At 34.0% G+C, this 13,643-nt stretch overlaps 1 protein-coding gene across 2 annotated transcripts in view; it reads left to right on the top strand.

Annotated features, from left to right (window-relative positions):
- CENPK (centromere protein K) overlaps positions 1 to 10,724 on the top strand; it is a 36,768-nt gene extending 26,044 nt beyond the window's left edge. Inside the window, exons 9-10 of one of the 2 annotated variants that reach the window (XM_031445981.2) lie at positions 1,707 to 1,760; positions 10,483 to 10,724. In XM_031445981.2, the coding sequence (XP_031301841.1) occupies positions 1,707 to 1,760; positions 10,483 to 10,521 (93 nt within the window). In that variant the 3' untranslated portion in view covers positions 10,522 to 10,724. Of the gene's footprint in view, positions 1 to 1,706; positions 1,761 to 4,245; positions 4,643 to 10,482 lie in introns of those variants that run through there. The other variant, XM_010974921.3, reaches the window with a different exon arrangement.
- The last annotated feature ends 2,919 nt before the right edge of the window (positions 10,725 to 13,643 follow it).

Genomic DNA, 13,643 nt, shown 5'->3' with positions numbered 1-13,643 from the left:
TCAATATCAGTTTTGCTTTGAAGATGACACTGTTTCCAGGGGCAGATTTAGAAATCATTTCATGGAAATTTTATTTTATTATATCATATTCTTATGTTGAAACATTTTTTCTTTGTCTGCTTTCATTATATTTTTCCTCTGGATTTTCTTGGATTGTCTCAAAGCTTTATATTTTCATTTCTGCCTAGCTGCTTCTTATTTCTTTATCAGTTCTATAATTGTGTTTACTTTCATTACTAGTGAATGATATGCTGCTTTTTGCCATTTTTTCATTTAGTATGGTATTAGGGGACAGATTTTGAGATCCAGCTTTACTGTCTTTACTCAGGAATCGCAGTTTTGTTTTTTTTTTTCTTTTGTTTTGTTTTTTTTAACTATTTCTTTAATGTGTTTGTATTTCCATAAGACCTGATAAGGACTCCATGGCAGTCTTTGACTTTTGTCAGGAAAGTACTAGATGTCCCCATACTTGGAGACTTTGCAGTTAATTGAATAATTGTCTGAACTTAAAAGTTAATGATTAGGTTTGTTATTATCCTGGTAGATTTCTAGCAGTTTCCCTTAGAAACTTGTCCTAGTGAACATTTTCAACAGTAATTTGGATAAAGAGGTAGAAGACATAGTCATTAAAGTTTACAAATGATGTGAAACTAAGAGGACTAGATAGTAAAGTTATTGGATGACAGAATTAAAGACTATGTTTTTCAACTGGCCAAAATAAAAGAGGATGGCCCAAATAAAATCGGATGATACTTAGTGGAGAATAGAATATCTTTCTTGGGTTTAAAATGTTCAGTAATGAAGGAGACATATCTTAGCTAAATATAATGAAAGAGACTTCAGCATTTTAGCTGATGGTGTTCTTAGATAAAGGTCGGCAGGGTGAAATAGATGTCCAGAAGCTAATGCAATCTCAAACTTAATGAATAGAATTCCAACATCTACAGGTATGGAAATGAGTCTTTTCTTTTCATCTTTGATTTTCAAATCATACCTATACCGTTGTGGAGACTGGATGTTTTTAAAAAGGCAAATGAGAGCACATTCAGAGAACAACCATGATATTGAGGAGCTGCAAGTCTATGAAAAATAATTGAAGAAACTCCTGAAGACTAATATGGAGAAGACATGGAGTTCATAATAGCTGTCCTCAAATATTTGAGGAACTCTTGGATAGAACTGGAATGAGATTTATTCTCTGTCATTCCAAGGAAAAAATAACTACTGAGTTGAGTTAACATTAGGAACTGTCAAAAACTATAGAAAGATGAACAAGCCTCCCTGGGAAGCAAGTTTCCTGTCCTGAAGCTATGTAAATTTAGCCTGGAATGTCATTTGATTGAGATATTTTGATTCAGAGGGTTCAAACAGTTTCTTTCAGGTGTGTTATAATACTTATAATATAATTTATCCATTATATGTTTATAGATAGACAGCCTGAATTGTGTCTTCTGGTAATTGCAAAAGATTTCCTTGTCTTAGAGGTTGTTTCAACTATATTTTTATGAACCTTACTATTTAGTATAAGCAGGTTGCTTTTTTCAGAATTCTTAAATCATATAATTATAAATGTCTGGTTTTAATATAACTTGTATCATTGTGATTGAGAAATATTAATTTAAAATTTTTTAAATGAATACAGTCTAGTATTCTGCCATTGGCTGAATCAAAATGTTAATTCTTTGTTATTCATACTTCTCTCAAAGAAAAACATTCAAGAGTCAACTGCACAGCTGATAACACTGCATGAAATTTTGGAGGTAAGCGTTTTGTGTGGTTGTTTTGTCTTTAAGATGTCTCTTAATTAGTGATTTGTGAGCAATTATATGTAGGCTTGAAAATGAAAAAATGTGGCTTTAGTTCTTAAGGTATACACCAATTTTTATTAAATATGTGTATATTTATTTGTCTTTAGAGTAAAATTAGTTTCTATTTTCTATAAAATACTAGAAAGAATATTATTTTTTAAAAGAAGATGAAATTGACTCTTGCCCTTAATCATATTATCAAGATTATTACTTTAAGAACATTTTAATAATGTTATTTATTATCTACACAGTGAAGCCCTATGGTTTTACATTGATGTAATCTTTAGTTGGCAACTCTGTATTCTATCTAAAATACGTAAGTTAGTTTAAGGATTCTTTCCACAAAGTTGCAGACATTTGTGCACAAGTTTTCCATAAATAACACCACCTCCTTTTCTTCATAATGTTCGGACTGAGTAATTCCAATTTCTACTTCACATTTACTTTTTTTACCAATATCTTGGACCTTTTTAAAAAAAAGTTTTGAACTTCAGCCAAATTATTAAATATATTAAATATTTTAGAATATCTTGATATGACAATCTATTGCAAATTAGACAGACAGGAAGGTAAATAGTCTGTGAAGAGCTATTTAATGACTATTGTAGCTTTTAAAAATCACTGGTAAGTTTAGAAGAAAGTAGTTTTAGAAAACTTGTTTTATTATAACTAAATTGGATGCCAAAGTTTCTAGTTTTTCCAGCTAAGTGGTTTTGATGCTTCAGGATATCTTAATATAAAATATTATTGCTTTGAAAGCAGAATGCAAATATTTATTAGATTTGTGGTTAGAATCTTTTAACATATTTCTATTTGCTCCATTTTATACTGAAACTAAAAATACTACTATTTCTCATGGATGACTTAACTTTTTAATAAAGATTGTCATATATGTGGCAAATATTGACAGTTATTAACTGGAAAGTACATGTGTGATTTTTCAGTAGTGTACTATGGGATACTATATAAAACTTAGAAACCATTTTTGTCTCTAAGGATTATATTATCAATGATAGAAGGAAAAATTTAAACTGCAGTCAGTGAAGAATGAAACAATATACATGTTCATCTTAAAGTAGAATTTTTAGCATTTTATTGTTTCTGGCATCTACTAGAATTTTGATTAAAATAATTGAAGATAGACATGAAAAGTAAGAAAGATTTTAAATTGTGTTAAAATAATCAATTGCTCTAAAATAGGACTAATATTTAATTCTCTTATTGCCATACCTAATAGAAATGAGACCAAAAGCTTTTTTTATCCAGGATGTGGTAGTTGAAATAGCTAAAGTTAATGACAGATGAAATTTTATTTCAAGAATTGAGATATTGATATTATTATGAAATGTCATTGAGATGAGAGCTTTATAGTTGGTTTACCATTTAATTTTCTGTGGCATTTTATATTTGTATAAATTGTACTTTTCCTTTTCTGTGTTTCTTAAAATAATATCTTTAAGTTAAAGCTTTGGCCTGGCAATACAGAGATACAGAGTCTAATCCATAATCTGCTATTAATTATGTGCCCTTGGAGGAATCTTTTAACTCTTTTGAATTCTGGCTTTGTAAATTATGAAGGCACTGTGTGGGAACTGAAGAGGTAGAGTAATAATTGATATACATTTAGTATTTTTAAGTATGTTTCATAGAACGTCAGTGTCCAGAGAATTTAAATATGTCCTCTTGGAAAAACTTCTATAATGCCAGTGGATCTGAGAAAGACGGGTGATTCTCAATGCACATTAGCAATCTTTCCTCAGCTTGTTTAACCACAGAACCCTGTTTCTCAAGACTAAGAGAATTCTCATGGAGACCAATTCCATGGAATGCCCTTTGGGAAGTGTTAGTCTTATATAATTTATACAAATAGTCAAAACTTCTCAGTTTGTGGTTATAACCCCTCAGTATCCTCAGTGAAAAAATCAAATATTTAAGATGAATTTGAAGGAAATGATGATGATAGAATTATTGTTTTGAGGATTTATGGGATGAATCAGTGGTTTTTTTTGATGTGAGAGGTGGGGGGAAGGGTTGGTGATTTCTTTCCCCCAAACATTAAGACATGCATGCTGTGTTTTTGAACTCTATGTGTATTTTGTTGAGTATTTAATTTTTAATATTTATTTTTAAGAAATTGTTATAACCAAAATTCTAACATAAACATAAACATAACATAAAGAGAAGTGGGAAAATTGTAAATGCCTTTTAACCAGTTTTTAGGAAATGTTTTTAAAAGTTAAGATGCAGAGGTTCATTTTAAAGCTTTTTCTATTTACTAATATTTGCAATTAAAAAATCAATAATTGAGTATATAGAAATGATAAAAAATTCAAAGAGAAAAGAGACCAACATTCTTTGGTAAAAAACTTAATGTTTTATTATGGCTATATCAATTTTTTCCCAAGTAAGGTATATTTTGAATGATATTTTTTCCTAGATTCTTTTAAATAGATTATTTGATGTTCCACATGACCCGTATGTCAAAATTAGTGGTTCTTTTTGGCCACCTTATATTGAGCTGCTCCTGCGTAATGGAATTGCCTTGAGACACCCAGAAGATCCAACCCGAATAAGATTAGAAGCCTTCCATCAGTAAAAGGATGGTCTTTTTTCACAGTACTTAAAGAATCTTGTCATTCAAGGATAATGGAAACACTGAGGGCTACTTGGAGAAAACATTATTTGCAAATCAAATGATATGGTTTTGAAATTTTAACCATGTAAATGTCATTACATATTTTTTAAAAAATCAAAAAGTGAAGAGCAAATTATGAAATTCAAAATAAACTGAAACATGAACCAAAAAAAAAAAAAACCATTATTTGCAAATCAAAGCACATAGGCCATCTTCCTTTTATGCTTAAAATAACACATGCTGCCGTCTACTATTCATTTAAAAATGGTCCTTTCACATTCAGTCAGTGCTTTGGTGTTTTCAACTGGATGGACAAGAATGCAAGTAAAAAATACTCTAGAATTAATCATTATAAAACTTTAAGTGTACTTCTATGGAAAATTCTTTGTTAATTTATAATATTGTTAATGTAACATTACTCTTTTGAAATTCATGAATTTCTTTTACACATTTTGATTTCCATTTGGTGCTTACATCCTTTAAATTTAGAATTATAATGGAAAGTCCACTTAACTTGCAAGATGTTCAAAAATTGACTTAGTGTCTCACATAGAAGGGAGTATAATTTAGAATTATTTAGTAAATCTGTTCCATGTATCCTGCCATATTTCTTGACTTGTTAAAAATTGGAATATAAAAGAACTAATGGATAAAGGTAGCATGAAAACTATATTTTAATGTGTATTATATTACAGGTGATACTATGTATTAAACCATTCTTGATTCTGTTAATTGTTTCTAACAAAATTGTGTTCATAAAATTTTGTTAATCCTCTGTGACTGTTCTGGAAATAAAATTCTCATTTTAAAATCTCTATCTTTTTTGGTGATGTGGCTTGATATTTTAGTAGATTAAACAGACTTATTCATAGGTTGATGAATGAAGATATTCTAGAACTACATACAAGCTAAACTAGAGAATTCCAAACCCTTTTTGTACTAATAATTTTCTAAGAGGATTTAGTACATACTTTTGTATTTGAAATGCTTTCTACTGTAGTATATTATCCACATTTCTTGCTTACCTTCAATACTTCATCTTTTCCAAAGTAAACAAATACTATTCCAAGTATACCATGTCCCTTTTTTAGAAAATACAAATACTGTTCAATATTTTAGAAAATGTAAGTTTTTTTATGGGAAGATGACACATAAAACCAGCTTCCTGGAATACTCCAGTTGGGAGTCAAAGGAATGAGCAACTTTATTCCTTGAAGCTGCCGCAGAAGGGAGAAGTCTGACGTGAATTCTACAGAGCAGGTAGTACTGTTGTCCATGAACTTCTCTGTGTTGCAGATTACAGAAAGAAATAGGTAAAGGCAAAAAACAACTTGATGACTTACTCAGCAAGTCTTTATTTCAAATAAATTTATTGGTTAGGATCTTTTTACTACAGAATTTCTATAAAAGTTTAAAGAAAACTACGATGATTGCATCCTACTTCTTAATTTGTTAACCCAGGCTTCTTATGTAACAAGATTTTTTGTCCACTTTTGATCTCAATCATAAACAAATTAAATTGTAGTAGAATTAGTCTTAACTTGTATTCCATCTAAGCTTAGAGCCCTTGAAGCTTTTGTGGCTTTGAGTTTGTTGGAGAAAATGTTTCAAGTTCTGAGGACCTATATGTAGGAGCCATCAATACTGATGGCAGAAACATTAAGAGTGTAATAAAGGAGTATTACAAGTAACTCTGTGCCCACAAATTTTATAACTTGGATGAAATGGGCTAATTCTTTGAAAGACAGAATCTACCAAAACTCACACAAGGAAAGATAACTACTCTCCAAAAACTTTTATCTGTTGAAGAAATTGAATGAATAATAAGCTGCCACAACAGATAACATCAGGCCCAGATGGTTTCACTGGTGAATTTTACCAAACATTCAAGAAGAAAATAATGCCAATTCTGTATAACCTCTTCCAAAAAATAGAAGAAAACTCATTCTGTGAAACCAGCATTACCCTAATACCAAAATCAGACAAAGACATTTTAAAAAAGGAAAGCTACAGACAAATATCTTTCATGAACATAGATTAAAAAATCCTCAACAAAATAATCAAATTCAACAAAAAAATCAAATTTAATTCAACAAATAAAATTATGCACCATGGCCAAATGGTATTTATTCCAGTTATGCAAGACTGGTTCAGCATTCAAAAAATCAATGAATTTAATCTATCACGTCATCAAACTAAAATAGAAAAATCATACCCATGGATTACAGAAAGGCTATTTGACAAAATATGATACCCATCCATGATGAAAACTCTTAGCAAGCTAAGAATAGAAAGGAACTTCCTTAGCTTGATAAAGAACATCTACAACCTTATGTTGTTATTAAAAAATTCTACAGAAAACTAAGAGCTAACATACTTAATGGAAACTAGATTCTTTCTCTCTAAGATTAGGAACAAGACAAGAATGTCTCTTCTCACTACAGCTAATCAACATTGTACTGGAATTTCTACCTAATGCAATAAGGCACAAAACATCCCAAGAATCAACAAAAAAATCTCTTAGAACTAAAGACCAATAGCAAGATTGCAGGATACAAAGTTAACATAAGAAAGTCAGTTGTTATCTATATACCTGAAACTCAAAACATTATTACATTAGAGTAAAAAATATGTACAAGATTTACATGAGGAAACCTACCAAAGTTATAAAAGAAATCAAAGAAGATCTAAATAAATGGAAAGATATTCCATGTTTATGGATAGTAAAACTCCATATTGTTAAGTCTTATTTCTTTCCAAATTGATTTATAGGTTTAATGCAACCCCAATCAAAATACCAGCAAGCTACTTTGTGGAAACCAACAAATTAATTTTAACTATATGGAAAGGCAAAAGACTCAATAGCTGCCACAATATTAAAGAAGAAGAACAAAGTGGAAGGATTGACAGCAACCTTAAGACTCAGTATAAAGCTACAGTAACCAAGACTGTGATATTGGTGAAAAAGCAGATCACTGGAACAGAATATAGAGCTCAGAATTATACCATACACATATGGTCAGCTGATCTCTGATAAAGAAGCAAAGGCAATCCAGTGGAGAAAGCTTACACTTTTTCAACAGATGGTGCTAGAACAGCAATACCTTGACATGCAAAAATGAAAAAAAGAAAGAAAAAAATAGACACTAACATACTGACATTACATCTTTAAAAGTTTATTTTATTTTCATTTTTTTGGTGGGGAAGGGAATTAATTTATTTATCTTAATGTAGGTACTGGGGATTGAACCCAGGACCTTGTGCATGCTAAGCAGGTACTCTACCACTGAGCATACTCTCCCTTTCTGACATTACATCTTTAACAAAAATTAACTCAAAATGGATCAGAGACATAAATGTAAAATGCACAACTATAAAACTTCTAGAAAATAACATAAGAGAAAATATAGTTTGACCTTGTGTTTGGTGAAGACTTTTTAGATAAAACCCCAAAAGCACAATCCATGAAAGAAAAAAATTGATAAATTGGACTTTATTAAAATTAAAAACTAATGATCTGTTAAAGGCACTGTTACAATGGAAAAACTAAGCCACAGGTTGGGAGAAAATATTTGTAAAACATGTATCTGAAAAAGATAACATAGAACACATCAAAATATACAAAGAACTCTTAAAACTCAACAGTAAGATAACAGAAATCCCAATTAACATGCACAAAATGTCTAAACAGACAACTCACCAAACAAAATGTACAGATGGCAAATAAGCAGATGCAATGATCTCCACATTCATAGAAATGTAAATTAAACAACAGTGAGATACCACTACACACCTATTATAATGGCCAAAATCCGAAACATTGACAACATCAAATGCTGACAAGGATGTGGAGCAACAGGAATGCTCATGTATTGCTGGTGGGAATGCAAAATGATACAGCACTTTGGAAAACAATTTCGCAGTTTCTTCCAGTACTAAGCATACTTTTTCTATACAGCCCACCAATTATGCTCCTTGATATTTACCCAAATGAGTTGAAAACTTATGTCCATACAAAATCCTGCACACAAATGTGTGTAGCAAGCTTTTTTCCTAATTGCCAAAGGCTGGAAGCAACCCAAATGTTCTTTAATAAGTGAATGGATAAATATACATCCATAAAATGGAATATTATTCAATCATGAAAAGAAATGAGCTATTAAGCCACAAAAAGGCATGGAGGAAACTTAAATGCATATTCCTGAGTGAAAGAAGCCAATCTGAAAAGGCTACACATACTGTGTGATTCCAGCTGTATGACATTCTGGAAAAGGCAAAACTATGGAGACATTTTAAAGATCAATGGTTGCCAAAGGTGGCTTCAGGGGGTTGGCAGCAGGGAGGGCAGGGAGAGATTGAGTAAATAGATAAGAGTATTGTGAATATTTAGGGCAGTGAAACTATTCTTTATAATCCTGTAATGGTGAATACATAACACTATGCATTTGTCAAAACCCATAGAACTCTACAGTACAAAGAATGAATCCTAATGTAAACTATGGACTTTAGTTAATAGTAATGTATCAGTATTAGTTCATCAGTTGTAGCAAGTGTAAAACACAAATATAAGATGTTAATGATAGTGGAAACTGTGTGCAGGGGGAAAGAGATCCTAGTACTGAAAGTGTATGTGAGTTAATGTTTTAATGTGAAACACTTTATTATAGCACTGCAAATAACAGGAGTATCAACATTGTGCTGGGTTTCTCTGTACCAAGTCACACTGAGCAATGAGGTGGGTGCTACACATGCAATGGGTTTTGCCATAGCTAAGGAAGCCAGGACCAAAGAGTACTTAGCAACCTCTGTAGCAAGCAGCAAACAAGCCAGTCCTCCTTAGGGGGAGCAAATACTTAGGTTAGTCATGCTGTGGTTACCTTGACATATTTAGTTGTCTATGTGACTAGTTCCAAAAAGTGCTCAATATTAGAATATGGGTAAACCCTGTAGTTTTGCACTTAGCAAAAGCATGCAGGAATGCTCTTGGCCCAAGGAGGACTGCCTCTCCTAATATATATACCAACAGATGAGACCAAACATTTTAATTATATCAATGAGAATCCTCTTAACTCGCATACCAAAACCCAATTACCTTATGCAGGAGATATACCCAAAACAAAATTATTCAGAAAGGTTAAACATAAAAGGATAGAAAAAGCCTATAACGCAAATGGAAATTTTTTTGCCCACTTAAAAATTGGATTGCCTGTCATTGAGTTTTGAAAGCTTTTGTGCATTCTGAATACAAGTCCTTTATCAGATATAGAATTTACAAATATTAGGTAGGATTTACAAATATTGGATAAGAAAAACCAATATTGGAAAAACTACTGAAATTTGAGTAGGGTCTACAATTTAGTTAATAGTATTGTACCAATGTTGGTTTACTGGATTTAATAGTTTTAATGCAGTTATGTAAGATGTTTATATTCGGGAAGCCACATGATGGACAAATGGAAACACTACTTTTGCAGCTTTAAAATTACGTTAAAATAAAAAGCTAAAAAAAAAGACTTCAAAGTGATACAATGAGTTCTCACATTAGTGTACTCTTTTAAGATTTGACATGTACAGGTAAAATTTCAAAGAGCAAAGATGAGGAGAAATATATAGAAAGACTTAAGAACTAGGTATATTAGTGGATCAGAAATCAGAAAGAGAAAGTTGTGAGTGGAAGTGATGCCACAGTCATATATGCCTCTGGATTTAGAAGTACTTACTGTGAGAATTTGGTTCTTTCCTGGTAATGAATATTAAAACTTTTCCAGATGAGAAAGAGAAGTAGAATCAAGGTCACTGAAGCTAAGGGCTTGAGTGAGTCTTTTCACACCCAAAACCTTGTGAAAGGAGGTTTAAAACAAAAACAACTACTACTATGGCTTATAACGTGCTGTGGTACTCACATCCTTGAGTAGCCCCACGTACACAGATTATGTCTGCATTAATCTCTGTGACCAATAGCATTGGTGAAAGTGACAGTGTGCAGCTTTGAAAGTAAGATCATAGAAGACATGGCCTCTTCCATCTTGATCTCACTAGGACTTTTGGCTCTGGGAGAAGCCTGACACCATGTCATGAGAACACTCGAACAGCTTGAGTTGATGGCCACATCAGGAAGAACTGAGATCTACCAACAGCCAGCAGCACTTGGTCAGCTGTGTGAGCGAGTCACCTTCAGCCTTCAGATAACTGTGGCCCGGACCGGAATCTTGACTGCAACCACATGGGAGACTGAGCCAGAACTGCCCAGCTAAGCTGTTTCTCGGTAAATGACGCACTGAAACTGTGAGAAAATAACTATTTGTTGTTTTAAGCCATTTACTTTTAGATTATCTTATTATATAGTCACATATAATTTTATCATGCGAATGTTAAAACATCCTAACTGGTTATGGGTTTGAGGATGGGATAGACTAAAGCAAGGAAAAGGAGTCAAAACATAGGGGGAGAAGGAGAATAAAAATGACAAACCATAACATAAAGCACAAAATACTTTTCCTAGGAAAATGATCACACAAATAGAAATGTTAAATAAGTAAAGAAAATTAATCAAAGATAGCCAAGGTGCAGCAGATTTTGTTTTTGCCTCTGCTTTTCCTGATTTCTAACAGAACTAAATTTTGTTTGGGTAATCCACTCTTCTCTACACAACCACGCATTTAACTAAACCAAACGTGGTTTGTGTGAATTCCCTTCTTAGTGATTTATTTAGGAATACATTTGCTGCAATATTGACTTAATATATATGTGTCTACTGAGGAACTTTAGGGGAAGACTTTTCTTACTGATTAAAATAATATATAGGAAGAGATGGCTTCTCTTATTCTAGTGGATGTAATTGGGACTGCATGGAACATCTGGAACTCTTTAACCATAAAGAGATTGCTATGGACAAATCTGGCATATTTAGTATGGCAGAGTCTCAAAAAAGAGAACAAATTCTGATAATGCTATTGAGCCAGGGAATTAATTGGCCCTAGAGCTACTGTACTGGGGAACATGATATACAAGATAATAAATTTTCCTTCTGGTTTAAGTCAGTTGTGACAGGTTTTTTATGTTACTTGAAACTGAAGACATTCAAGCTGGTAGCAATAGTCAATAAAATCATCAAGTGAAACTCTCACTTAGGATGAAATTATTTTATGAAATAGTCTGACAAAGACTTTAAAATGCATATTTTGGGGTTGTTGGAAAAATTAATTTCCTTTTAAAAAGGGGTAGGCACTGTAACACAAAAATAGGAACAAGTGAAGTAACATTTGGTTATGAAAAGGAATTAATTACAAATCCCATATCTGCTTAAATATAATAATTTAAATACAAATTTTACAAGTAGGATAAACTCTTGACTGGATAGTAAAAGACTCAATTAAAGAATTAAAAGATAATTTGAAGAATTCACCCAGAAATATAAAGAGATAAAAATTATAAGAGCAGATAAAAGATGCAGAGGACAAATTGAGGAACTTCACCAACATAGAAGTTCCTGATGAAAAGAACAGAGGGAATGATGGATAAGTAGTATTTGAATAGGTAATAGCTGAAAATTTTTCTGCAGTACAATAGAAAGCCTCATAAAAACATGTGCACTGAATACTATGCAGGATAGATAAAGCTGAAATTACACCATGAAACAGTTTAGTAGAACTAGAGAACATCATGGAGAAAGAAGAAAAGAAGAAAAAAGAAAAAATCAGTGCAGAACTGGTCCCGCAGGGAGGGAGCGGCATAGGAAGAAAGGCATCCTTGTGCTAGGATGTCCCCTCTCAAGCCAGGAGGTCAGCAGGGACAGCAGCGGAGCTTCTGAAGCTTGGAGGAGAAAGTGGCAGCTGCTTGATAGACAGAACTAAAACAAACTGGCATGGAGGGACCCTGCGATCCCCAGTCCCAGACATGAGCTAGCAGGGATGAGCCAGGACTGACTGCTGGAGATTGGTGAGGAGCCCAGGCAGACGGCTGGAGCCCACTGCACAGGGGACTGGAGGACAGTGTGAGCTCTGGCAGGGGGTGTGTGCAGAGCAGAACAGCCTGGGACCCCCATAAAAAAGCACCACTGTCGTTGTATGTGTGGGGAAGGGGTGCAATGCAGTCACGCCATAGCTGCTTTCTCTGCTTGGCTCCATCGTTGGTGTGTTCTTGTGAGAAGAGAGGTGGGGCTTGGTCATAGCCATCGCTGAGGCAGAGTTGAAAGCTGAATCTATATCCAGCAGCCCTGCAACTTCACAGGCAGGACTGAGATATGTTTACAGCCTAGGTAGAGAGGGTGGATTTGCTCTCTCTGGACCCTTTGTGGACCCACGCCTCTGCTCACAGGCAGGGAGTGGAGTTCTGGTGCACAATTGGGCCAGTACGGGTATTTACAACAGGCAGGTGAAACTTACAGTACATGGAGGTGGGGCTGAGGTCTGCACTAACCCAGTGGCGCACCACGGATTGAGGCTTGTAACTGCACACTCACTATGGCGGGCCCTAGTGCCTGACTTTGGTGGATCTGCCCAGGTGGTTCCTGGGGCCCAGAACCTGGGGGACACCAGAGTGGGTGGCCAACATTCCCACAGCTAAGGCTGGGACAAAGGCAGCATCAACAAAGAGTATTCTGTAAGCCACATAACAAGTGACAGACAACACCACATAGGGCACTTCCCAGTGGACAACTCCTGCCTACTCTTCTTCCCAGCTGAAGCACTCCAGCCCTGCCTACTACACATCGTAGCTCAGAAACGGGTCTAGAAGCCTCTGTTCCAGCAACAGGGGAGCAGACCAGGCCCCTTTCAAGGCTGTGACAACCACAGAACAAAAAAGGAAGCCCTGCTCAATAACAACAATCAGAGCATGCTCTGAATGAGACAACGCCAACCACATTCCCCAGTCAAAGGGATAACAGCCAACACACACGGAAGGAAGACAACCATCCATACTAAGAACAGTCATCACAACAAAACTATCAGATGCACACAGTCTACACAGGAATGCTCCCATTTTAAATAAACACAGATAAAACAGACTTTCAAGACAACAGTAGAAAACTGACACTCCTAAATCCATACAGTGAGAAAATATAAGTAAGTGAAGAAGCAGAGGAACCACTCCCAATTAAAAAAATAAAAGAAATCCCCTGAAAGAGCAGTTATTGAAATAGACCTCAATAATCTACTAGATCATGACTTCAAGAAGGGAATGATCAATGCACTGAAGGA

The sequence above is a fragment of the Camelus dromedarius genome, chromosome 3 (assembly GCF_036321535.1).
Source record: "Camelus dromedarius isolate mCamDro1 chromosome 3, mCamDro1.pat, whole genome shotgun sequence".
Lineage (NCBI taxonomy): Eukaryota > Metazoa > Chordata > Mammalia > Artiodactyla > Camelidae > Camelus > Camelus dromedarius.
This window is presented reverse-complemented; position numbering and strand designations above follow the sequence as displayed.